At 57.5% G+C, this 26,221-nt stretch overlaps 1 protein-coding gene across 3 annotated transcripts in view; it reads left to right on the forward strand.

The window, feature by feature from the left end:
• Nucleotides 1-26,221, forward strand: part of CEMIP (cell migration inducing hyaluronidase 1) — a 112,439-nt gene that overhangs the window by 39,452 nt on the left and 46,766 nt on the right. For 2 of the 3 annotated variants that reach the window (XM_019743519.2, XM_019743520.2), the window contains exons 2-5: nt 18,909-19,011; nt 22,577-22,723; nt 23,176-23,314; nt 23,965-24,201. In XM_019743519.2, coding sequence (XP_019599078.2) covers nt 18,924-19,011; nt 22,577-22,723; nt 23,176-23,314; nt 23,965-24,201 — 611 coding nt within the window. In that variant the 5' untranslated portion in view covers nt 18,909-18,923. Of the gene's footprint in view, nt 1-16,233; nt 17,708-18,908; nt 19,012-22,576; nt 22,724-23,175; nt 23,315-23,964; nt 24,202-26,221 lie in introns of all 3 variants that reach the window. The other variant, XM_074317309.1, reaches the window with a different exon arrangement.

Genomic DNA, 26,221 nt, shown 5'->3' on the forward strand with positions numbered 1-26,221 from the left:
AGGTGCAAGGAGGGTGGGCCCTACCGTCCGCAGGCAAGGAGGGCAGAAGCCTTCCTTCACCCCCCAAAAGCGCAGGAACTGCTCCGCCGGCCATCTTGGCACAGACCGCGCGGCAGGAAGGAGGCCTGTGATTTCCAGCACTTGGACCTTGTTTCTCTCTCAGCATTTCTGGTTGCACTTGACCTGGCCTCACTCTGCTGGTTTAGCTCCTGAGGTGTGCCCATGAGGAGCCTGTTTTCCCCCCCGCCTTTTCTGGCCACAGCTTGCCCCCTCATAGGTCCTTGTGGCCCCCGGAGCCAGTGACCAGGCTGGGAGGCTGGTGCCTGAGCGATCAGAGCAGTTGGCCACATTGGTGGGAATTAAAGACAATAGAGCCTGGGGGTGGGGGGAAGCTGAAGTTTAGGACCAGACAGACCCAGTTCATCTCCCAGCTCTGCCCGTCAGTAGCTATGGCACCTTCAGACCATTATCCAGTCTTTCTGCAACTCTGCTCCTTCATCTGTAAAATGGGGGCAGTGATTCCTCCTGGTGGGGAGGAAATCCGACGGTGCCTGGAAGTGCCAGCACAGCACCTGGCATATATTAAGAGCTCATCAATAGTTGTAATTGATCTCCAACTCTTCTTGACTTGAATTTCTCACTGAGGGTACAGTGCCAGGTTCTCAGCAACCAACTTATAAACACAGTCTTGGAAGAGAAATAAGTTGGATGCTATCGGCACGTTTCATAGATGTGTTTCCATTCCATCTTCTACCTTCGTCTCTCAAAACCGTGGTGGACTACAAGGTAGGACTACAGGGTACAAGTCGCCCTTCGCTCTCCTCCTTAGCCTCCCTCCACCCAGCAGGACCTTTGCTCTGGTCTCCTGTGTGGACCGACTCATGGGTCAGCAAATATTTACTGAGCAGAGACACACGTACCCTTGCTCTTGTGGGGCTGCAGCCGGGCAGACAGGTGGTGGCAGCAAGGTGGGGGAAGGGGGTCCTGGGGCAGGGCAGACATCGTCACATCTGGGGTGAGGCTGGGTCAGAGGCAGGACTGGAGAAGAGATGGAGGGAGGAGAGATGCTGGGGTGAGGCCATGACGTGAGCTAGCAGGAACCCCCGGTTTCTGAGTGGCCACTGGTGGACGCCACCAACGAGAGAGAGCAGCGGGATGCAAGTGAGAGGATGCAAGGTGACCTTCGAGGTGCTGGCGGGACGTGAGGTGGAGCTCTCCTGTAGGTGACAGCGGTGAACCTACTATGTGCCAGACACATACGAAATGTCCTAAATGTTGTATCTGGTTGGATCTTCACAGTGGCCCTTGATTTCACCCCCTTTGCAGGTGAAAAGAGTGAGGGTCAGAAATGTCAGCTGACTAACTGGTCCAGCACACACAGCTAGCAAGTCGAGTGAGTCTGGCTCGGGAGCCCATCTTTTTAACCATTGGCTCACTCGTCCCTTCGGCGGTTTATTGAGCATGTACTATGGGACGGCACGGCTTCGGTGCTTCGGTTTCCCAGTCAGGAATCCCTGCTGTTGTGCAGGGCGTGTCACACTGCACATACTGCCTCTGCTTGGAGGCGGCCGAGTGTGTGGGGTGATGGTTCTGGACCAAAGGTGCAGGCGGCTGCCGCCAGCACTCAGGTGGGAAGGTGAGGTCTCGTGGGAGCTCTTCCTCACGCGCTCCCACCCAGCTCCCAGCAGGCGCCACTAAGGAAAAAGTCTAGGATCATGGAGACATGGCACCTGGGAAGATAGGGGACCATGTCTTACTTTACAGATGGGGAAACTGAGGCAGGGAGGAACCGTTGCCCACGGCTTCCTGGTAACTTGAGTGACAGAACCAGTGTTGGTCTCGCTTCCCCTCAGCCCCACATCACCCCAGACTTTCCGTGGGGCGTGCCCTTGGTGGGGCAGCCTCACACACTTACCCCCCACCAGCGACCCCTCAGGCGGGTCCCCACAGCCGGCCGGCCTCGCTGGCATGCACACCGGCTCAGAAGCAGCTGGTCAGGGGGGCGGACGTCCTGCCTGTGTCCTCCCCCCCCCTTCCCAGGGATGAGCTGCAGCTGCCTGAGCCCCCCAGCCGCCTGTGCCCATTCCCAGGGCTCAGTGTATCCTGGGGAGAGAGCCTGCCGCTGGGCCAGAAGCAAAGGCCATTAACATAAGCCACATGCCAGGGCCAAGGGGCAGGAGGGGGTGGGAGCAGCTGCGGCCCCTCTTCCAGACTTAGCCAGGTGGTGGCTTTGCCCGCTCCTTCCCCTCTGGACCTTTCGGAGGCTATTGCCTCCGTGGTGGGGTGTGACCCTGCATACCATCCCGGGATGATGCAGGCCTAACAGGACCGGTTACTCGGCTCCGCTGAGGCCCTTCTAAGCCAGCTGAACCGGACCAGCTGCTCCACAGTGGGCTGGGGCCAGGGCCCAGGGGGCTGCCCCCACTTCCTGTGTCACTGCCTCCCTCCAGGGCCTCCCCTCCCCAGGGATGGCTGGTGACAGCGGGGGTGGGGCGGGGAGCAGGAGCAAAGCTGGGCTGGGCTGCCATGGGGAGAGCAGGGACGGTCCCCTGACGCAGCGGCTCTGGTTGGCAGGGCCCAGAGCCCTGGACCCCAGCACACACCACGTCCAGTTCTGGCTTGTTCTTTATGTGCCAGAAGAACGTCCAAGTCAGCCAGTCCAGAGCGTCCCCAAACATGAATGCTTTGTGAAATGATAGAAGCTAATATATGGAGAAACTTAGAACAGTTTGTACTTATCAGTGAGTTGACAGTTATTTTTTGGAGCGAGACGCTAATGCCGGAAGAGGAACACACTTAAGAAATGTCACCTCCCTCTCCGCTCGGGTTTCCTGGTCTCTTCCTCTTGCCTCCTCCTCCTGGGCGCCGCCAGGGAGGACAGGTTTTTGAGGGTGACTTGTCCACGAGCTGGCTGTGGTTTAGCAGGTCTAGGAAAGCACTCACTCAGCCTCTAAGCGTTCCCTGGCGACTTCGGCCGTGGCCTGGGATGGGGCGGGCACGCCATAGTGACATAGGAAGTCCTGTCGTGAGCTAGAAGGAGTCACCAGGCGGGGCTGGATTACACCCGGGAAAGGGAGGAGGCTGAGGTCCAGATGACCCCACAGCTGGGGAGCCCAGCAGGCTTTTCACGGCCTCCTGCTGCCTCCATGGGGTGTGGGTGAGCACCCCAACACACCCCATCCCACCCACCCAGCAGACCTGTCTGACCCTGAGCCTGCGGGCACACCCTCTGCTACCCCACCCGAAACCACTGCTGCAGGGGGAGGGACAGTGTCTTCCCCCCCCCCCCATCAGCCTAAATCCCCCCACACACCGTGTGCCGGGGCCAGACCAGGTGGAAGAGGGAAGGACAGACTCTCGGGAACGGTGCCAGGGAACAGTCCTTGCGCAGTCTCAGCCCCAGAGGGTTTCTGGTGTGGAGCGGATGCCTTTCCCTCATCCTATCACCTCAGGTCCACGGGCACTCACTGGGCCCTCAGTCAGCCCAGACAGTTCCCCCACCCCCCGCAGGTCACCTGTCCTGCAGGCATCAGTATCCCGAGGGCCTCGCCCTGCCCACCCGCTTCCCAAGCTGTGTCTCCTTCTGTTCTACTTGCACAGTGCCCCGTATTTTCCCTCCATAACTTATCATATCGTTTGGGATAATGCATTGGGTTTTGTGACTGTTTGATACACGTTGGCCGCCCAAGTAGATTATTAACTTCAAGAGGATGGAGACGCGGCTGTTGTGTTGGATGGTGGATGCTGAATGGACGGTAGGCTTTGCAGTGAGACCCCGTGAGGTTTGGGGCGTCCTCCCAGCTGTGGGGCCGTGAGCATGTCTGTGAGCTGGATCTCCCGCTCTGCACTGGAAACAGAAGCCAGCTTACTCCCCAGCTGTGCTGCGAGGGCTGGGGACACGCGTGTGGGCCACACAGACAGAGTGTGTGCCCCTCCTGAGACAGCACTGCAGGGACAGAGGGGCTCTCTCCCCCACCCGGACGTGGCGGCTTGGCTGGGGTGACCTCCTGAACTTGAAGGCGCTGGCCCCGATAAAACAGAAAATGGGTTCTGTACCGGCAAGTCTAGGGGAAGAAGGAGGGGAGCCCCGCGGGGTCCTGCCTGGTCTGGGACGCCCTGGTGGCTGCGCCCCATCCCGGCCTCTGCGAGCTGTTTCCCGCCGGAAGCCTCGCTCGCTCCCTGGTTCTGGGAAAGGGGCTGATGAGAGACTTGGTTCCTGGGTGGCCTCCCCCCGCTGCTCCTGCCCCTGCTGCCACTCGCTGGGCTGGCCTCGCCCCACGCCCGACACCTTGTAGCACAGCGACAGCCCCGCTGGCTCAGGAACAGCTGGTGGGGAAGCAGGGCCTCCACGTGCCAAGACCGGAGCCCACAGGCCTTCTCCCCTTGGCCTGGACTCAGGCAGCGGCGGCAGTTTCTGGGGAGAGATGGAGTTACTTCAGTCGAGCAAAGGAAGGGAACTGCCTCTTGATGTCCCCAGGGAGGGGAACCTCCCGACCAGCCTGGAGCCTGCGGGAGCAGAGGCCTTGTCAGCAGCTGCTGGTGGCAGGGAAAGTGGGGCACCTCACCAAGCAGGTGCTGGGCCTGGCTGGCAGCCAAGTGCTGGCACGGGACTTGGGGCCCCACGTATACCGGGCGGGGAGGGACTTCAAATGCTCTGACAGCGTGGCTGGCCCAAAGGGTGAGGGGAAGGGGTGCCCGGGCGGAAGGAAGGGGTGCAGGAGGCCGGGCCCCAGAGCAGGTCTCCAGTCTCTGGAAGCAGGGCCAGCCCGCTGCCTCCTCCCAGAGGTGAATCCCCTGAGGCGGTCACACCCCTCCCCACACCTGTCTGCTGACCTCCGGACCTGCCCCCAGCGGCCACTGCCATGGCATCCCCAGCCAGCTGGGAGACGTCACCATTGGCCAGGGGCGTCCCAGCTCCCAGCCCCCAGGCACCCTGGCCCCTCCCGCGCGCTCATGCCTCACACACAGGCTGGTCGCCTGCTCTGCGGGCACCCAGGAGACTGTGGGCCAGGCCCGGCGTCTGTCCTCACGCGCTGAGGGGAAGACCAGGCAGGACACTTGGGTCCTCGTCATTTGAGAGACACGTGTGGTTAGTGGAGCGGGATGAGTTTGTGAGCAGGAGGAGGGCGAGTTTTCGGGGCAGGAAGGGATCGCTGTGTGAGCGTCACACCGTCCTCCAAAGGAACCGTCCATTCTCCAGGGTCGCAGAGCAGCCGAGCAAGTGTAGTGGCTTGAAGGCCCAGCAATTCGGACCCTAGACCAGACCTGTCACTTACCGATTATGGGAATTAGGACAAATCACAGCTTCTGGGGCATGGTGAGGGGTCAGGCAGGTAGTTAAGTACGCAGCCCGATGCCTGGCACGTGGAAGGCTGGGCATGTGTCCTTTGAATCAGAATGCAAACCTTTGGGAATCAGTGGCTATTTTCCGTATGGACCTTTGGAACTTGGAGAGGCAGGAGTTCGAACCACAGCAGTGACAGGATTCGTTTTGTGTGGAGGAAGCAGTTTGTTTTTGTGGCACAGGAAGTGTCTGACTCAGCGCACACACAGTTTCCCTGCATCTCCTCCTTTACACTGAAACATGTTTCTAAAACATCTTTTGTCCCCATTCAAAGAAGGGCTTTACTCGCCTGCTTTCATGTCACAATGCGCACGGAGGGATGTCCTCCCCGCCTCCCCTCACCCTTTTATGCCAGGGCCCTGGCAAACAGCCAAACCAGGTGGTACTTAACTCATGCCAGTCCTGAAGAGGAGGAAGAAAGTGTGTGCACGGCTGAGTGTCTGCAAGCTGTTTATTTGATTTTCGGCTTGTCTTTGTTCCAACATGAATTGAATTGTAAACACACAAGAGTAGCTTCAAACAGGTGCCCAAATAGCCGGGCGGCAAAATGCCCCCCACGGCCCACACGCTTGTCTGTGCGTCGTGTTGCTGAACCTGCCCAGCCCTGGGACATGGAGTGAGTCGAGGCATCACGTCCTCTGTCCTTACAGAGTCCTGGCTGCCAGGGATGGGACTATAGTCATACAGGAGAGTAGGGTAGAAATCCACTCAGAAAAACGTGTCGTATCTGAAAGTTCCAATGGCCGTGTCAGACTTCGGGAGAGAAGGGCCAGATCACTCCTTTATGGGCTGACAGCTAAGACTCCTGGTGGCAAGTCTTAGAAACCCATCTGAGCTAAATTTAGCAAAATACAAACAGAAAAAAGCACGGGGTTGCATTTATTATAAGGACACGGGGAGTGTCTCCTAGAATCAAAGGCATGTATGTGTAAAGCCAGGCCACAGGAAGAAGAGGGACCAGAAAAAGATAATCAGCCTAGTTTCGGTCAGTGGTACCCGCTGCTCCAGCCAGTTTGGCCTAGAGGTGCCATTGAACCAATGTGGCTCCAGGAGACCCATCTGAGAAAGGGCAGCTCACAGAGGGTCCAGAGCACGAGTCGAGACAGAGATTTGGAAAGCCTCAGAATCTGGGGCTCTTCGAATCCCTGAGGAGGCAATTGACCCAATTCAGATGGCGTGGATCTCATAGTAAGAGGTGGACCACTTAGGAAAGTTTGCCCCGTGAAGCATCCAAGCTGTAAGGTCAGGCATTGTTTCCTTCTCTCTGTGCCTCCACCGCCACCTCCCAGACGCGAGGATAGCCAGCCAGGTACACAGAGTGGACTGGAGAAATGAGTGGGTTGAATCATAGGAAACCGCCTCTTTTGTTGGTCAGAATGGTTGAATATTAATGATTTCATGTTGTTCAACCCAACACGTGACACACACATGTTGACTGAACTGGGACCAGCTTTGAATCTTCCCGGGGGGACCTTGGGCAGGTCACAGGGCTCAGTGCTTGTGAAGGCCCCTCCTTGCTCCAAGGCGCTAGAAATACCACCTCCAGATTTGACATCAGGAGCCAACTGGCAGGCGGGCAGAGGCAGGGAAACGCTGGAGTCAGACAGTCCTGGGTTCGGATCCCCCACAGGCACCGTCCTGTGGACCTCGGCACGCCAGCGGGGTCTGCCCTGAGCGACAGTGCCCCCTCGTCTCTGAGCCACCTCGCTCCCATTTTATGGCGAAAAGCAAGGAATAACTTTTTCCACTGAAGCCTCTGGAAGATCTTAGGCCACACAGCCAACTTGGGCTGAACGTGGGCTGGCGTCCCGGGCCACCGCTCAGCTCAGCAGAGGAGGCCAGAGCCGGAGGCGGGGCCTCCGCACTGCCTGGCGGCTGCTCCTGGCCGTGACCCAGGCGTGGGCTGCAGCCCCTGGAGACAGGCTGAGGGCCCAGGGGACACTCCCCTGGAATCCCATGTACAGGAGCATCTGTTGGGCAGGAAGCCCAGGGCTGCCTCGTGTGCCCAGTGTCCTGACTCCCGAGGGCAAGACTCTCCCCACCGCGCTCCTGAGCGGCGCCTTTTCAGCACACAGCTGCTCACGAACAGCGACTCCTATGGACGCCTGCTGCGTCCTTGGTGTGCGTCTCCTCTCTCCCCCCTGTCTCCACACCTCCATCTGCGGAGACACCCAGGGCCTTGTGTGCTGGACAGGAATCTCAGCCTCAGACACGGCAGGGAGCTGGTTGGAAAAGTGAAGTGGAAAGGGGAAAAACAGGAAGAGGAAAAAGAAGTCCACAGGCTAATATCATAAAATATTATGAAGCCGTGTCTATTTTTGAAAGAACCGACGGAAATTTCCCAGAATGGCAAGGCCACTTTGTGTCTCATGCGGGCTTCAGACTCACATCTTTTAAAAATACAGGCCCCCCCTTCACCAATACACAGTAAAATTTAGAACATTCACTGTTTGTGCCAAGGCCTCTGCCAGTCACTTCGCATGTGTCACCTCATTATTCCTTCCGAAGGCCGTTCGAGGGAGGCTCTTACAGATGGGGGAGCTGGAAAACTTCAGGGAGCTGCGAAGTGGCAGAGCATCTCGATGGCAGGTGGAGGGCAGCGGCAGACACGGCTTGTCTAGCTGTGCGTGGGAACGGAGTTGCCCCTCTTTCCTTCTCCCAAACCCCGCGTCATGTGGAGTTCCCCAGAGCAGTACTAGGTAGGAGGGATGGTCATGCAAGTGGATGCATTGCAACTGGATAATTCCATTGTAGAAAGTTCTAGAACAGGCAGCACAAACCTGTGGTTTGGGTGTGTTTCAACCACAACCGTGGTCGCCCCTTGCAAGAGGGAATGTTCTCGGGCGATGGCATGTCCTGCCCCTTGACCAGGGTTTGGGTACGTGGATACATGCGTTGGTCAGAGCTCAGCAAAGGGACACGTAAGGTCTGTGTGTTTCATTGCACGTAAACTTTACCTCAAAAGATTTAGAAAATTTTGAAATGCGTATTGAACGCTAGGTAATCATAGGCATGCTGAAATACTTAGGGAGAAATGCCCTGGCGCCTGTAATTTACTTTGAACCACAGCTAGAAAACAAGGTTGATTTCTGGGTGGAGAGAGGGGTGGTTGGGCGGGTAGATACGTGACAAAGCAAATACACCAAAATGGTATTGGTGGCATCTGGCCTGGCGGTGTGCTGGCGATCACTGAACTTCTCTCAGCTTGGCTGTGTGTGAAAAACGGTCAGAGTACAATGTGGGGGTGGGGCAGAGCAATTATGTGGAGCCTGGGGTCCCCTAGTGGTGAAGCAGGGGTCCCAGTGCTCAGGGCTAGTAGGTGAGCTTCCCCAAGCAGGCACCGTTGCCCTGAGTCGTCTCTGTCACAGCCCTGAGCTGGACCCAGGACTGAGTCAGCCCCCAAATACACGTTTCCTTGGGACCCCCCTTTACAGAGAGGAAACCGAGCCCAGGGGAGCCTTGCCCCAGGTCAGCGGGGACTCGAACCCAGGACTCCCCATTTCTAGCCACTCCTCCCCACTAGTGTATCAGAGCCCATTTTCTTCCGAAGATTGCGGGCGTTTGTCCCAAGGCTGCGAATCGCACCTGCATGCATGAATACTTACAGGTAATGTTGCAGGTACAGGAACCAGGGGCACAGCGGGCGGTGAACAGGCCTCGCTGGGGCCTCCGCCTGCCATCACTTCCTGTAGGGGTATTTGAAGTAGTGGGAAGCAAGGGTGGTTTCCACAAATAAATAACCCAGGGAAAGACAAGCCCCTCAGATCAAAGGATGACTCTGGCCCAAACTTAAACCCAAGTGAAGTGTGCCCTTTCGGCTCCAGCCTGCCAGGCGGAGGGTGGGGTGGAGCGCGCTCTGCTGTGCAAACATCCCCGCCTCTGCCCTTCCTGGGTTTGTGTGAGCCTGGGAGCAGGAGCTGGGAGGAAGACTGAGCTCTGTGAACTGCTGCCAGGCTCGGCCTCCTGACATTCCAGCCCTGCATCCAGACACAGCAGGTGCCAGCGCACTGGCCTCCTGTGTGTGCTCCCTTGTGGGCTGCACCCCTTTCTCGGGACTCTGGCAAAAGCCCCCCACGCTTTGTGGAGCTTCCCAGGGCCTGCCTCCTTTGTCCTGCGTGTGGCGGGCCTCCGGGGTGATGTCAGGGCCTCTGCAGGAGAGGGAGATGGCAGGTGCACAGAAGTCAGCAGGTCTGACTCCTCAGCAGCGGGGGCGGTTAGGTGTGGGGGGGGCTCAGAGCGGAGGGAGGGCTCTCAGAAGTGAGATTCTCAAGCATCCACGTGCACGCGAATCGCTGAGAATTGGCAGTCAGTGGCCTCGGCCAAAACGCCTCATTTCTCACAGGCTCTCAGGAGACGCTGACACAGCTGGTCCCTGAGCAGCGCTGCCCATGGGCATGACCCCTCCTCTCATGAAGCTATGGACAGTAGGCAAACTCACAAGGAAATATGTGATCGGAAATGCTGGCAAGTGAAGAAAGCCTCCAGGTCACTATGGGAGGTCTTGACAGCGAGGACCTTCCTCGGATGGGAACGGGGTGTCAGGAAAAGCCTCTCTAAGAATGGTCCTTTCACTGGTAACAGGATGGATAGAGTACGGGATGGTCTTCCAGGCAGTAGGACCAGCACGTGAAAAGGTCCTGGGGCAGAAATGAGCCTGGCAAGTGACAGAGGCCAGCATGGGGGGTGTAAGGACTGGTGTGAGATGATGTGGAGAAGGCGCGAAGCCCTGCAGGGCTGGGTGAGGCGTTCTGAGGGAGAGGTGGTGCTGAAGGCAGGCAGGGGACGCAGGCCAGCCACACCTGCAGGCGTCCACGGCAGCACCGAGGGCCGCGGCTGGTCCAGGCCTCCTGTCCCCCCAGTTCTCCCCGTCTCGCCCCATCTGACAGAGCACGTCCTCCCACCAGTCCTGAAGAGAAAACGCACATTCACCATCCTCTGCTCTGAATTTGCGTCTGGCCCTTGACTCTCTTGACTACCAGGCCCTGGGAGCAGGAGCCCCTTTTCTGTCAGAGGCCTTTGTCCCCAGGTCCTCCTTTTCAGGCTGAAGGTCACCTGTAGTCCCCAGTCCCCGGGCCCCTGTGGTGGGCCTCTGCCAGGCTAAGCCGTTCTCAGCCTGGGCCTCTGAAAGGGCAGGAGCTGCGTCCCGGTCCTCCAGCGTGTGGGTGTGTGAGCAGAGGTGTGTGAACAGAGGTGGGTGTGCAGAGGTGGGTGTGCAGAGGTGCGTGCAGAGGTGTGTGTGCACAGGTGTGTGTGCAGAGGTGGGTGTGCAGAGGTGTGTGTGCAGAGGTGTGTGAGCAGAGGTGTGTGTGTAGAGGTGGGTGTGCACAGGTGTGTGTGCAGAGGTGTGTGAACAGAGGTGTGTGTGCAGAGGTGGGTGTGCACAGGTGTGTGTGCCGAGGTGTGTGTGCAGAGGTGTGTGTGCAGAGGTGTGTGAGCAGAGGTGGGTGTGCACAGGTGGGTGTGCACAGGTGTGTGTGCAGAGGTGGGTGTGCAGAGGTGGGTGTGCACAGGTGGGTGTGCAGAGGTGGGTGTGCAGAGGTGCGTTTGCAGAGGTGTGTGTGCAGAGGTGCGTGCAGAGGTGTGTGTGCAGAGGTGCGTGCAGAGGTGCGTGCAGAGGTGCGTGTGCAGAGGTGTGTGTGCAGAGGTGCGTGCAGAGGTGTGTGTGCAGAGGTGCGTGCAGAGGTGCGTGTGCAGAGGTGTGTGTGCAGAGGTGCATGCAGAGGTGTGTGTGCAGAGGTGCGTGCAGAGGTGTGTGTGCAGAGGTGCATGCAGAGGTGTGTGTGCAGAGGTGGGTGTGCACAGGTGTGTGAGCAGAGGTGGGTGTGCAGAGGTGTGTGCAGAGGTGTGTGTGTAGAGGTGTGTGTGCAGAGGTGGGTGTGCAGAGGTGTGTGTGCAGAGGTGCATGCAGAGGTGTGTGTGCAGAGGTGCGTGCAGAGGTGCGTGCAGAGGTGTGTGTGCAGAGGTGCGTGCAGAGGTGCGTGTGCAGAGGTCCTCTGTCCTGTCAGGCCTCTGCTGAGGTGTCAGCTTTTCAGTGAGAACTTCCCTGACCCCTGTGAAGTAACCACTCCTCCCCCCTTGCCTGCTCCATCTCGTCCCCAGCTCCTCACACCAGGCATCCCCAGGGCCTTTCTTTGTTCTTTTGTCTCCCCTCTCCCACCGTGTGCACTAGACCTGAGCCAGGGCAGGGCCCTTCCCTGCATCGCTGGCTGCTGTGGCCGAGGGCCTGGAACCGTCATGCAGCGGACACTCGGGAAGTGGGCTGAATGAATCCACTTGGGCAGAGGCCTCCGGGGCACTGCCATCCCCGCTCTGCCCTCCGTCTTTACAAAACGCAGGGCACGTGTTCCCCTGGCTCCCCCAGCCTGCGGTGGCCCCCGAGCTTTCAGGACAACGTCACCTCCTCACCTTCACAGGGAAGGTGCTTCAGGAACTGCACCCCACGCCCTGCTCATCTCTGCCCCTCCTCCTGCTCAGGGCACCCTCACTCTTAGCACCGACTGTCTGCTCCTTGAAATAAAGCGAGGTGTGTGGGTGTGAGCGCCCCACCCCACCAGGCAGGAACCCCTGAAGAGGTGGCGGGGTCAGGGCAGGGCCCTCAGAAATGCGTGGGTCCACATAGGGCAACTTCGGGGCAGGACAAAGGCCAGAGTTTTCAGCTCAAAGCACATCGATGAAGCGTTTATTGTTAGTCACTCAGCACCCAGTGCATAGCGCACGCACCACCAGCCCCCAAGGTGTGCAGCCCACGTTTGACTTGGGGTGGGTCCAGGCTATGACTCAGGCCCAGGAGAGACTCCCTTTGAGGTCCCCGAACCCTGCGATGGGGCTGCTCTGGGCACCTCTGATCTCAGCTGCCTGCCCTGGGGGCACAGGGCCTGCAGGCCAGGGCAGGGTGCGAGGGAGGGAGGGAGGGACGATAAAAGCCTCCTGCCCGGACCCTCCCCCACAGGCTCTCCCTGCACCTGGGAGAGGAGAGCCAACCAGCAGGGCTGCGCCTTCAGCAGGCGCCACTAGCTAAAGCCAGGGTGGGACCCAGGTCAGGTGTCCTGTCCCCACCTACCCGAGCGGCACGTGCGTGCCGGGAAGAACCACAGACGTGCCAGGACGGGGAGTAGAGCCCTGCAAAGGGCCGGACTTCCCAGGTGAATACGTGAGCTATGAGGTGTCAGGCGTCTGACACCTGGGAACCCAGGGAGGGGACCCTGGGACACTCGGTTACCTTTTAGCGTCAGTAGGCCATCTGCAGAGAGCGCTGGGCTTGGTGGGAGAGGCCAGCCGTCCTTGCTGCAGCCTCGTGTAACCTACTGGACGTGCGGAGCCTGGGGAGAAGCCCCTGTATCAGCAACATGACTTGCTGCTTCCTGCATGATCCTGGAGGAGGAAACCAATTTTAATAAGGAAGGTTTGAAAGATGTTTAAAAAGGGTTATAATTTTAAGACTCATCAGCTTGTTTAAATGTCTCCAGTCTCCCCCACTGTGTTTTACGAGAGCCCTGGGCAGAGTCCAGACTTGCAAGTGGGTAAATAGCCATGTCGTTAGTTCGTGCACTGACCACTTGCAGACACGCTCGCTCGTGGTCCAGGGTGGCCGGGCTGCCCCTGTGCGCCAGGCTGCTGCGCTGAGAAACACCGTTTATGTAGTGCCTGCCCGCAAGGGCCTGCAGCCCAACATGGGAAGCCCGCAGGAACGGGAAGGGCGAATGAGATTCGTCGAAGGAGCAGCAACTGATGCAGACGTGAGGGCCAGGGAGAGTCCCTCCTGGAGATAGAAACGGGATCTTAGAGCAAATTGCAAGTGTCCAGGAGGGTGCCGTGGCAGCCGGGAGGGCGGGGGAGAGAAGGGACCTGTAAGTCACGGGAGCAGCAAACTGTGCTTGTCCCACAGGCGTCAGTACGTGGCACTCAGGGCCAAGGACGCCGCTCCCTGCACAGCCGTTTCCTTCTCCCTCACAGCCCCCCGCCCAGCAGGTGTGTTTTCATCCGGGAATCCCCCAGAAGCAGTAACCTAATACTGGCAAGTGTAAATCATCCTCTTTCACCTCCCTCCTCTCCTCTTCTGGGGCCTCTGTTGTGCTTGAATGGGAGGGACAGGTGAAGCCCTTGTCAGGGGAGGGGGGCCCCCCCCCCCCCCGGGCCTCTCAGGTGGTCGGAGTTCCCCTACCCCTCCTGCCTTCTTTCCAGCGAGAAGGCTGGCAGCTGCCGGGCCCAGGACGCGGTTGCCGCGTCTGCCACACCTCACAGGACCCAGGGAACCTTTGCCCAGGGCCTAGCGTGGGCCCCATTATGTCCCATTTGTGTATTTTCTTCACTCCACAAACATATGCCCTGTGGGGGTGAGTTCCTGCACGACGTCCCCGATGTCAAGCGCCGGAGCAAGCGTCTCTTGTTCAGCGATGACGCAGTTCTGCCCATTTATCAGAGGAAGAGCTCACCGTCCCATTTAGTAAGTCGCGCTGGTGGCCAGACAGAAAATGGCGATGAACTAACCCTGATGGGGCGTTACGGCACTGGGTCTGTCACTGCCTGCCACACACGTTGCAAGCATCGCCTCATCCTGCCCAACGGGCAGCTATAGTTCTGCCATTTTACAGATGAGGAAACTGAGGCTTAGCTTCAACGAATGGCAAGTTCGTATACTGCTCTTCCCTGGCAGAGCTGAGACGTAAATATGTACCTGTCTTATGACACAGCCTCGCTCTCAGCCAGTTCTCTGCCTGGTGTGCATGAGGTTGCCACTTACCTCACTCCTCTCTGATGGCTGACAAGTCTCCTTCGACCCAAATGGACCCAAACTCATGGTTCTCACACTGGGCACACAGCATAGTCACCTGACAACGTTCCCAACCCAGGAAGTCGGGGGGTCTGCTGTGGGGCTGAGACGCTGCCTCTGTCATGGGGGGGCTGTGCTCCGGGTCGGGGAGCCCCCGGGAGAACCATGGCTCTGAACAGTCGCCTTCTGCAGCGCCCGCCGACTGCAGGCTCCAGCGGCTGTGGCCACCGCGGTGGGGATATTGTAGAGCTCTGCCGCCAGCACGGTGGCCACTCGCTACGGGTGCCTGGCGAGCCGCTGAGATGTGTCCCGTGTGCCTGCACAGTGAACTTCTCATTGCACCTAATTTTAGTTACGTTTCACCGTCCCCAGCACGGCTCTAAAGAAAGTCAGGCGTTTGCTTGCCGCTCAGTGACACACTCCGCCTCGCCCTGAGCGGGTGGGTAACAAGAGTTGAGTCTCCTTGGCAATACCAGGTTTGCCGAGACGGTCACACTCGTTGCTTAGTTCTGTGCGTGTTGCAGAGGGCAGTGGTCAGTGACTCCTAGGCCTGCGTCTCCCTTCCTCCTCCCTCAGCACCACAGGGCCTGGACAGCATGTGCGGGGTGGACGCGTCAGAGCTGCAGTGGCTGAGGCTTTGAAGCCACCGGCCCAGTAGCTGCTTCGCTGGTTGAGGGGGGATTTGGACTGGATCGCACAGCAGGGCCCGACGGATCGGCTCGGATGTGCTTGGGAGGGGGCGTCCGTGATCGTGAACTTCTCCCACCAGGTGGGAATGCGGCCTCTCTCTTCTTAGGCTCTGCAGGTGGCTCTCCAGTGGGAATTTCCCGACAGACGTGTTTCCTTTGGGGAAGATAATTTAAGGCTCTGGATGTATCTGGGGTACCTGCGGCGTGTTTACTATGCAAACTCGGGCTTAAAGCGATGCCTCGTCTGAAAACAGGGGCAGGAGCAGATGGGCCCGGTCTGCCCCTCTCTCCAACTCCCTCCCAAGCAAGCAGGTGGCAGGGAAGGTGACACAAGGCCCGTCCTTTGGAGTCACACTCCCATGACTGCTCCCGACCCGTGTGAGCATGGCTCTCCTGCTCTGTGGGCCAGGTCTGCCCACCTGTAAACGGGGAGCGAGGAGGATGTTGAACTAACTCCTTGGGCCCAGAGCCTGGCCCACTGCCCAGCAGCCTCCCTGGGGACCTTTGGGAACAAGCACCAGGTCCCATGTCCCAGGCGCCTTCAGCCGCAGGGCGGCGTGTCCCACGGCTTGAGCAGTGACCACGGGTCAGGCCCAGGTCTGTGGTCTGTAAGCGTCTCGTCTGCTTCTCACAAGACCTGGGAATGTAGGGTGCAGGGTTCCCGTTCTGCTGATAAAAGTGAGGCCCGGGGGGCCGGGGGCTTCTGACCTCAGCGGGGCCCTCGCCCTCGGTCAGCACGCTGTCCCGCCCGTTGCCGAGCTGGCCGTGTCTGGGTTTGGGCGGAATGAGACTTGTCTCAATGCAGGTTTGACCGGGAGAGTCATGGCTGTCCCTGTGCCATCTCGTCCCCAAACGGCCGCGTCCAGACCACCCTGCAACCCCCCCGCCTCACCCCTTCCTCGGGGCCGAGACTGACCTCTCCCCTACCTCCTCCTTCTGCCTCTGGTGACCCCTGAAGAAAGTTCTGGTGTCGCAGCCTGTGCAGCAGCAGGACATCTCACCGCCCTGGGGGCAGGGGTGCCAGGGATGAGCGTGGCTTTGCAGGTGCTGCTGCTCCCAGGGTCTGAGCAGGATGCAGAGGGCACATTGAGGGGCGCTGGGTGGGAGGGCATTGGGGCATCGGGGCTGGGGGAGACGGGGGAGGGGGTAAGAAGGACAAACTGCCACTTAGAAAAACCGTCACGGGAATGTGGTCAGTGATACTGGAACAATCGTGTGTGGTGCCAGGTGGGGACCAGACTTACGGGGGGATCACCTCATAAGTTACGTAAGTGACTCATCACTACGCTGTACACCTGAAACCAAAATAACATTTCATGTCAACTGTAACTGAAAAATAAGTTTAAAAATTATCTAAAAAAGAGATTTAAGAAAAAGAAGTCGGGGGCCCCTCTGGAGGCTGCGGTAACACTCTGCTCCTCTCTCTGCAGGTGCCAAGCCCTGGAGCGCGGGGGCAGCTGTGACCAGGCCACCTGAAGGGCCAGCAAAGCCCGGGCGCCTGGTGTGCGCTGGCCACCAGGAGAGGCGGAGACACGATGGCAGCAGCGTCCCTCCTTCCTCTTTGCTTCAGCCTCCCCTCGTCCCCGCAGACGTGACAAACAGGAGCACAGAGCAGCAGCTGACCTGGGAAACGTTAGCTTGTTGTGAAGACGGCTGAGGGCCCCGCGTGCTGCCTCCCAAGAAGCGTGTCTGTTCTTCCTCCTCGCGGGCTCTGCGCCGCCGTTAAGGAGCAGCCCCCGGGGACAGGCCGTCAGGACCAGCAAGGGCAGCGGTCAGCCAGCCTCCGGCCAACAGCTTCCTGCGGACACTGCTCGCGTTGTTAGCCGACGGTGCTTGTCCCAGCCCTGCCACTGCTGGGACCTGTTCCACAACCATCCGTGTCTTGCCAGCCGGAGAAGTCGAACCCCAACTCCATTGCCAGACAGCTTTTATGGCCAACGGAGAAAGTTGTCCTCCTTTGGTGACAAACTTCCAAGTGAAACTTGAGAACCTTCGGGAGTCCCTTCGACAAACTGTTTCTGGGGTTGCTGTACTCAGGCACTGGAAGCCATGCATGGGCGAGGAAGCAGGAGGACGGCCCCCCAGCCATGTGGGGTTCCCGCCTTAGGGAGGGGCATCTCTGAGACACAGCAGGAGGGCTTGATAATGTTAGGGCAAAGGTTTGAGCATGTCCCTCCAAGTGGAATTGTCATTCTAGCCGCCCGGAGAGCCGTCTGTTTGGTCTCTGAAATGAGCTATGAAATAAGCTGCGGAGCACGATGGGCCAGCCGTCTGCACCGGCACCGACAGGCCCACGGAGGAAAACGCCCCAAGGAGGCCACCCGGCGGGCAGGGCAGGAGGGTGTCCGCACCCAGGCTGCCCCCGCCCTGTCACCTCCTGCCTCCCTGCCTGTCACATTCCTTCACAAGCGAAGGTGCCAGCTCCTGGCCCCCAAGTCCAGCTCCCTCCGGGGAGCCCCGGGACAATTGGGGGCTTCTCGGCAGCAGATGGCAAACTGCCTTTGGATTTTCTAAACTGATCGAGACGTGAGAGCAGGGCTCTGGCTTTCCCCTAAGGACCACAAATGCTGCTGTCCCCGGCGTCCCCTCCTTTCTGCTGCAAAGAGCATGAAAGCGGACACTTCTCCTGTGGGGCCGTGGGAAAGGCGCCATTCCCAGGTGCCACGATGCGTGACTGCAGCAGTCGGCTGAGGAGTAGAATGGGCCCTGTTGTTCTCTGCAGACCAGGCCTGGGCCAGGCAGGGCGCCCGTTACGAGGACACCACCGGCATTGATTCTGGGAGTGCCGTGCCCTCCCGCCCCGGCCTTCCAGCACACCTGTGCGGAGGGACCCGGCAAGGGGCCAGACCCTCCTGCTGCCTCAGCTCACTGCGCTCACACAGAGCGCGTCACCTGGGACAAAAGGTCAGGGATGATGAGATCTGTCCCCGAGCTGCTGCAAAGGGAGGCGTGACGTACATGGGCCCCTTTCTCCGTGTGGAAGAATGCCTATGTGTCCCTGGGCACGAGGACACTGGGGACACGGGCGCAGGAGTGGAGCTGCCCCTCCCCGTGCCCAGCCGAAGTGGTCTGTGTGCTGCCCAGGGCTCACAGGCGTCGCTCCAAGTGGCATTGTATTCTGAAAGGGCAGGCTGGCTTTTTTCAAGTTCCTTTCTTGAGGTTTATCTAGACAGGTTTCCGTATCACCTTCCGTGTGAGTAAAAGGGAAAAAGATAAGTGAGTGGCTCTAATACATCGGAAGTTTAGTAACGTGGAAGTTTCCATCTCTCTCAAGTGAAACAAATCCGTAGTCTAGGGCTGTTTCAGTTCCCCACGCGATCGGGGCCTCGGTGCTTGCTGTTTGCTTTGCCCTCTGCAGTGCGTGGTTCCCACTGCGTGGCCAGAGACAGCTGCTGAGGAGCCAGCCGTCCCAGCCATACTCCATCCGGCAGGGAGAGGGACACGCTGTACGTCAGCTGTGGGGGCCAGAACTTAATTCCAAGGCCACAGCTAATGTGAGAGAGACGGGAGAAGGCAGCCGTCATTCTAGGCGGCCGTGTGCACAGATAAAAACCCAGGGTTCTTTTACTGAGGAAGGAGAGAAAAGTGGATATTGGGTGACTCAATTATCTCTGCCCCACCTTCCTCTCACAGAGGTAATGTGGGGAGGGTTTGTGACCCAAGGCATCATGTTTAGGATTTCAGTGTTGTTAGCAAGGTTTGTTTTAAAGCGTAGACTGGTACAGGTGAAGTCCACATCCTCAGTTTTCAGATTAGGAAACAGGCCCAGAGAGGCGAGTCCAGTCGGCTGAGACCCCACAGCAAAATGGTGGCATCTAACTCCCAGCTCCTGTTCAGTGGGAGTAGCTTTGTCTTTCTCTTTCTTGACTTAAGAAACAAGCTTCATTCTAGAGGGACGGGAACTCGAGCACCGAGGACAGCCAGCACGGGGTCGCTGAGCTGCAGGACACAGGCCGGACGCTGCCAGGGTTGCGTGCCCTGATGTGCCCAGGCTTGAGTTGTGGCGGCTGAGGACTGCCCTGGCCGGCTGGACGGTGGCCGTGCTGGCACTGCCTGCGGCGCAAGGCGGGTAGGGTGGAGGTCTGACTCGGCGCTCCTGTTTCAGGAAGCGTCCGCCAGGATGGGAGCTGCCGGCACGCAGGACTTCTTCAGGCTGACGCTGACAGTCAGCTGGCTCCTGGCCTGCTTTCCTGGGGTCACGTCCACAGGTGAGTCATGACAGGACAGTGAGAGCAAGGCTGTGGGCGTGGGGGGCCAGGGGAGACACGGGTGGGGACCGGGTGGGGGCGTAGGGGTGGCCGGGCTCTGACTAAGGTCTTGGTCCCAGACAAGCTCCATCTTGCCATCCACGCAGTGAAGGGGTCGGGCTGAGGGGCCAGACGCGTGACATAACCCAGGGAAGCTGGACACTGGGTCGCCTGGGGGGGTTCAGCCTCCTCTGAAGGGACCCCCGCTTCTGGCCCCTGTTGCAGGATCTTGTGAATTATTAAGAGAAACCGGAAATGGAGATTTTTACGTAAAAGCTCCCCTACTTGTTAAATGTTGGCAACCAAATCCAATTTTACAAACCAGCCTGGGGGCCATGTAGAGACTTGGATCTGCCAGGTAGCTTGCCGCCGCCGGGCCACCTGGTCTGCGTTCCCCTCCCGCTTGGCCACCGTCAGAACTGGTGCATTAAGTGTGTGCTCTAGGTGAGCTTTGCATCTGTTGTTTTGCTCTCAGTGTCAACATTTTCTTTGAATGGTTTTGACTTAGCATCCAGAAGCACAAAGCAAGTTTGCCTGGGTACAGAAAGCAGCCATTAAATAAACCAAACTAAGGGTACTTCTACCCCGAGCAGCAACAGGGGACAAGTTTTAAATTTTGAATAGAGGTTAATGTTATTATTAATTGAGCTGGATGCTCTTCCACAGTAAGAATAAAGGGCCTAACGTTGTGTTATATTTTGATTTTCTCAGCATGGAGGTAATCTCCAATCATAGCTGGTGACATTCCTTCTGTGTGATTCCTTATAGAATCTTTCCGACCCTTAGGGGACAGAGCAAGCCATCATATTTTAACGCTTGATGCAACAGTTGACAAAATCTCTGTCTGTCATTTATTGGCTTAGCACCAAGGGGGCGTTGACTCTGCCAGGAGTTGGGTTGGGAGGTCTCGTCAGGTACTCCCCTGGGGTTCCCCACCCCCACATCCTGGGTCTCGCAAACCCTTTGGAAAGGAGGCCGTGTCTCGGGCTCCCTCTGGCCTGTGCTTTTCTTTGACGTCAGAGGGATGCAAATGCCAACCCTGGCCATTCATGGTCCAAGTAGGTCGGGCTTTCATTCACTCTCCATCCCACTTCCTGTGGCCCCTCCTGGGAAGAGTGGTTGCCATGGCGATAGTTCAGTGAAGGCACTGACCTTTGCTGAGAGCAAACTCAGCTCCCGTGGAGGTCCGTTCATGCGAGACCAGTGACCGCTGTGCTTTCAGGGTGGGGTCAGAGCTGCTGGAGCTCTGGGATGCATGCTCCCGATGACAGGAGAGACCGCAGGGTCGGGCCGAGCACCTCCAAACCCAGATGCAACGTCTGACGCAGGCGTGCGTACGTGGAGTGTGAGGGGGCCCATTAGCTCTGCCCTGGGAGACGTGGGTGGTGAGATCCTGGGCCTTGTCCCTTGGCATGGGAACGAATCCTTCCGAGCCTGCCCGTGGCCCCGTGCCTGGACCCCGGGGCTCGCCAGTCGGCCACATGTGTCCCCGCGTGGCCAGGAGTCACCTCCTAGGGAAAGGACGCTCCAGGTCCAGGCGTAGGGGGAAGGCAGCCCAGGGCTCCTGCTTGGCCTCTATTGGAAGCCACCCACACGTGACCCGTCTGAACACAGACCCAGGGACAGGCGCTGACCTCAGCAGCCCCTCAGTGGGACGGAGACTCCAGAGCCCGGGTGACCATGGATTGACGCAGCCCCTCCAGTCATCCTGGCAGCTCCCTGGCAGCCCTGCTCTTACAGGAAAACGGAAAGTCCGCGGATGAGCAAGACCGCATTTATTTTGTTGTTTTCCTTGAGTCCTTTGGGGTTTGCAACATCTGGAGGAGTTGCTTTAGCAAAACGAAAAGTGTGAGATTCTCTTCTGAGTGGCGGAGACCCACGGCCTGAGTTAGGGCTGAGAGCGAGGCAGGTGTGGGTGTCAGAAGGGTGCGCGAGACTTGGCAAATGGGCCCCGCGTACCCACACTGCACTTCGAGGGGAGGGACGGGCCAGGCGCTGCCTTCGGATGGACCAAGTAGATGGGACGATGTGGGTAGGGGGCCCATGTCCGGCGCTGTTGAATGCAAGTAAAGGGGCAACTTATTTCCAGTTCTCTCGAGATCTATAAACATGGGACAGACACTCTTACCCCCAGAAGCAACTGAATCGAGATCAAGTAATGTTTGAAGCTCCCATGCTAACACTGGTCCTGGAGCCAGAATTCCCCTGGGCCCTGCTCCCGCTCAGCTTGAGGCATAACGTCCCTCAGGCTTCCGTGCCATCCAGCGCCTGCCCAGGGTCCTCACCATCTGAAACCGTGCCCCTGCCACAGGCTCACCTGTGCCCCCTCTCCTGCCTCTCACCCCACCGCAGGTTACTGAAAAATCGGCGGTGTCATTTCTTACAACTTTCCAGTGACAGAAAAAGAGGGCCCTGGGCTTGTTCTCTGCACAAGTCGCTCTCTCCCTCTGGGTTTTTCCTTGCTACCCAGGAAGGTTCTTCAGGTTTCTGAGACAGTCCTCCCTGCGCCACCATCTGTGGTCACTGCTGGATCAGACAGAACCTTGTTGCCACCCGGACAGGAGACTCTTAGGGCTGCTGGGGTCAGGAGAAGGGCCCCTGCCCCACCCCCAGGGGGCTTTTAGTTCAGCCAGACATTCGGACTCACGAGGCTGCCAGAGGCCACACTTGGCATCAGACCCACTTGGGAGGCTGTAGGACAAGCACAGCCTGCCATGGGAGCAGCGTCAGGCAGCCTCCCACAGGCCTTCCGGAAGCTGGCCTCTGGCTGCCCAGGTGACGCCTCAGGGGAGAGGACACAGCCTGTCCTGGACAGGTGTGGGCCATGCCCTGGCTTCGAAGCCTCGGGCCCCATCCCTGCCCGTGTCTCGTGTGGCAGTGCCACAGATGTAACTTGCAGGGTTCCTGCAGGGTCATGCCCAGTGACGAGAGTCACTGTACTCGGAAGCCTACACCGAGAGCTTTCCCAGAGGAACATAAATTCTGTGCAGCTCCTCTCGGTTTAGACGCCATTTGCTGATGGGGGGGTTGCCTTTGCCAGAAGCATAATGCTTGGTCACAGCTAACAATACCATCTTTCTCAGGTTCCCAGGGGAACAGGTGGAAAACTGACTAAAAGTCAAATTCTTGTGCACAAGGGGCCAGGGTCTTGCTAACTCCTCAAGCACTGCTTTCCAGAGGACAGATGTCTTAGGACACACGTGATCTGGGGAAGTCACTGCCTATCTTTAGGTCTTGGCATATCTTGATGCATCATCTGGTCTATCATTCCTTTGATAAAGGGACACACTGAGCCCAGAAGAGGGAAGTGACGTGTTCACAGACACGTGATGAATGAATGAAAGCCATGGGCCTGGACCCCGGGGGGTGGGGGGCTCCTGGCTCCTGTATCAGGGGTCTCCTTGTTCTCCAAGACCCCGCTTTTAGCTCTCGTGAAGAGGAGGCACAGGCGGGGAGATGCCTGGAGCCCCACCTTGCTGGGTGGGGCGGGTAGGTGGGACCAGTGACATCTCTCTGTCCTTGACAGTGGCAGCTGAGTGCCCTGACCAGAGCCCTGAGCTGCAGCCCTGGAACCCAGGCCATGACCGGGACCATCGTGTGTACATCGGCCGGGGCAGAACCCTGCTGCTGAGCTCGTCTGCCACTGTCCACTCCATCCACATCTCAGAGGGAGGTAAGCCAGCCTCGCCCCTCGAGCCACACAGGTGGAGTGTAGGACGCCATCACTTGAGATGGACAGAGCACAGGTCACATGCTTTGGGTTCACGGCAGAGTATCTGGTGGTTTGAGATAACCATGGGCTCCGAGCCCTTAGGCGTGGCTTGGCCGAGGTCCAGTGGTAGTGACAGAAGCCTTGCAGAGCAAACCCTCCCTGGTGCTGAGATTCCAGCTTAGCTTCCTTCACACGCGTGCTCGTTGAATGCCGTGCATGCGAGGATGGCAGTGAACCAGGCAGGCGTTTACACGCTGCAAGGCAGAGAAGGGGAAGCAAGCACTCGTGAGCGGTGCAAGCGTACGAGTTTGAACACTGTGCTTGCCGGCCAGGATGAGACGGGGCCTCGGATGCCGGCTCTGCCATAACCTCCCCCTGCCTCCCGTGTTCTCCCCCGATTCCCGCCTCCTCAGGGAAGCTGGTCATTAAGGACCAAGACGAGACCATTGTGTTGCGTACCCGGCATATCCTGATCGACAGCGGAGGACAGCTGCATGCTGGGAGTGCCCTCTGCCCTTTCCAGGGCAATTTCACCATCGTTTTGTATGGAAGGTGGGTCAAGAGCTCCTTGGATCTGTTGGGAGGGGGGCTTTCTAAGGAGAGAAGGGGGCAAGACAGCCAGGCTTCAGTGCAAGGCCGAGTTAGCAGTGTGGGCTGCCAGGCCGTGGGCACGCGCAGGGCTGACAGTGGTGACGGGCGGGCTGGAGAGGCACGCAGGGGCTTGGCTGCTGTGGCCGGGCCCTGCTGCACTTGCAGACGTCCCTGCCAGCCTTCCAGCCGCCTCCCAATCACAGCTCGGCTCAGGGAGGCTCCGTGAGTTTATTTAGTGAGTACGATGGGCAAGATAAAGAAAAATTCCACGCAGGACGTGCCTCTGGCCCTGCTCCCTTGTCAAGCAATCGAGAGCTCTGAGGAGCAATAGCCAAGACGACACAAGGGTGGGCCCTCCGTGCCCAGGAGATCCCACATGTAACATGGACCAAAGTGTCAGATACACAGAACCGAAACGTGCCGACGTGGGCGCTCGTGCTTGGCCTTTGGGCCGCGTTGGGGTCTGCCTTAGGAAGGCCGGTTCGTAAGGCTGCTTCTACTGACCTCGTGCGATGACCAAGTGTGGCCAGCTGTGCGGTGCTGTCCCCTCTGGGGTCAGCGTCCAGGAACGAGAGGTGTCGGCCGGCTTGGACAGCTGTCTTCTCTCACAGGGCTGACGACGGCGTTGGGCCGGACCCCTACTTTGGCCAGAAGTACATCGGCGTCGACAGAGGAGGCACGCTGGAGTTGCACGGACAGAAGAAGCTGTCTTGGACGTTTCTGAACAAGACCCTTCACCCAGGTGGCATGCAGGAGGGAGGCTATTTTTTCGAAAGGAGCTGGGGTCACCGTGGTGTCATCGTTCACGTCATCGACCCTAAATCAGGGACAGTCATCCATTCTGACCGGTAAGGTTTATCTTCCCTTAAAATACACCCCTTCATTCAACACAAATTTCCTGAGCTTGTGCCTCCACCCCCTGCTCGGGGTAGAGCAGTGAGTGAGACAGACAGAAACCCCTGACCTCCAGGGGCTGGGCCTCTCCCTCCCCCGGCATGTACCCAGTGACGCTGAATTGAACAGGCACAAGTGCACGTGTACACAGTGCACACACGTCGTCATTTCAGGCTGTCAGCATCCGTAACCAGGGGAAAAGACAGGACGGGGAGAGAGTCACTAGGGAAGACCACTCACTGCGCATCGCGTGGTCCGGGAAGAGCAAGGACGCAGTGGTTGAGCTGAGAGCTGCCGGGTGAGGCTGAGTCGGGGAAGGTGTTGAGGAAGGAGCACGAGTGCAAAGGGCCAGCGGTGACAAAGGGCGTGACGCTCTCAGACACGGAAATGCCAGCAGCCAGTGTGAGTGCAGAGAGCCATGGGGACACAGCCGGCAATGGAGGCGTCAGTCACTCAACTACGGGTGCGTGCTGAGAAGTGCGTGGTTAGCGATTGTGTGCTGGTGCGAACGTCACAGACTGAGCTGGTGGCCACCAGGCTGCACACCTGGGCTGCCAGCCTGGACGGCGTGTAACGACTGAGGACTGCAGGGGCTGTCACATGGTGGTCCCAATCTGCAACCCCACCAGCAGTGCACGAGGGCGCCCCTTTCTCCACATCCTCGCCACCTCTTGTTGATTTCTTTATGATGGCCCTTCTGACAGGTGTGAGGCGATATCTCTTTGGGGTTTTAATTTGCATTTCCCCGGTAATTAGTGACATTGAGCCTGTTTTCATATGTCTACTGGTCATCTGTATGTCCTCTTTGGAGAAATGTCTGTTCAGGTCCTCAGCCCATTTTTCAATTGGATTGTTCATTTTTTTGGTCTTAGGTTGTATGAGTTCCTTATATAATTTGGATACTAACCCCTTATCAGATGTATCATTGGCGAGTATCTTCTTCCATTTAGTAGGTTTTCTTTTTTTTTTTTTTTTTGAGTTTCCTTCACTGTGCTAAAACTTTTTAGTTTGATGTCGTCCCATTTGTTTTTAATATTTTTTCTTTTGATTCCCTTGCCCGAGGAAGCATATCCAAAAAAATACTGCTAAGCACGATGTCAGAGAGTTTACTGCCTATGTTTTCTTCTAGGAGTTTTATGGTTTCAGGTCTTACATTTAAGCCTTTAACCCATTTTGAGTTTATTCTTGTATGTTGTGTAAGTTTCATCTTTTTCAGTGTATCTGTCCAGTTTTCCCAACACCATCTATTGAAGAGACTGTCTTTGCCCCAGTGTATGTTCTTGCCCCCTTTGTCGTAGATTGGTTGACCACATAGGCGTGGGTTTATTTCTGGGCCCTCTGTTTTGTTCCATTGATCTGTGTCTGTTTTTCTGCCAGTACCATGCTGTTTTGATGACTATAGGCCTGTAGTATAGTTTGATATCAGGTAGCGTGACACCTCCAGCTTTGTTCTTCTTTATCAAGATTGCTGTGGCTATTTGGGGTCTTTTATGGTTTCATATAAAATCTCAGTATTGTTTATTCTAGTTCTGTGAAAAATGCCATTGGTATTTTGATAGAGATTGCACTGAATCTGTAGATTATTTTGGGTGGTGTAGACATTTTAACGATGTTAATTCTTATTCATAAGCATGGTATATGCCTCCACTTATTTATACCTTCTTTGGTTTCTTTCTTCAATGTCTTAGAGTTTTCTGAGTGCAGGTCTTTTACCTGTACTGAGTTTGGGAGCTTTTCCTACTCCAGTTTTTTGGAATAGTTTGAGAAGGATGGGTATTGATTTTTTTTTCCTCTTTTTTTTTTTTTTTGTATTTTTCTTTCTTTTTTCTTAGTTATTAATTCTTTGAATGCTTGGTAGAATTTACCTGTGTAGCTGTCTGGTCCTGGATTTTCATTTGTTAGGAGTTTTTTGATTACTGATTAAATTTCGTTTCTAGTCATGGGTTTTTTCCAGATTTTTTGTTTCTTCCTGAT

This window comes from Rhinolophus sinicus, linkage group LG13 (genome assembly GCF_036562045.2).
Source record: "Rhinolophus sinicus isolate RSC01 linkage group LG13, ASM3656204v1, whole genome shotgun sequence".
In the NCBI taxonomy this organism is placed as follows: domain Eukaryota; kingdom Metazoa; phylum Chordata; class Mammalia; order Chiroptera; family Rhinolophidae; genus Rhinolophus; species Rhinolophus sinicus.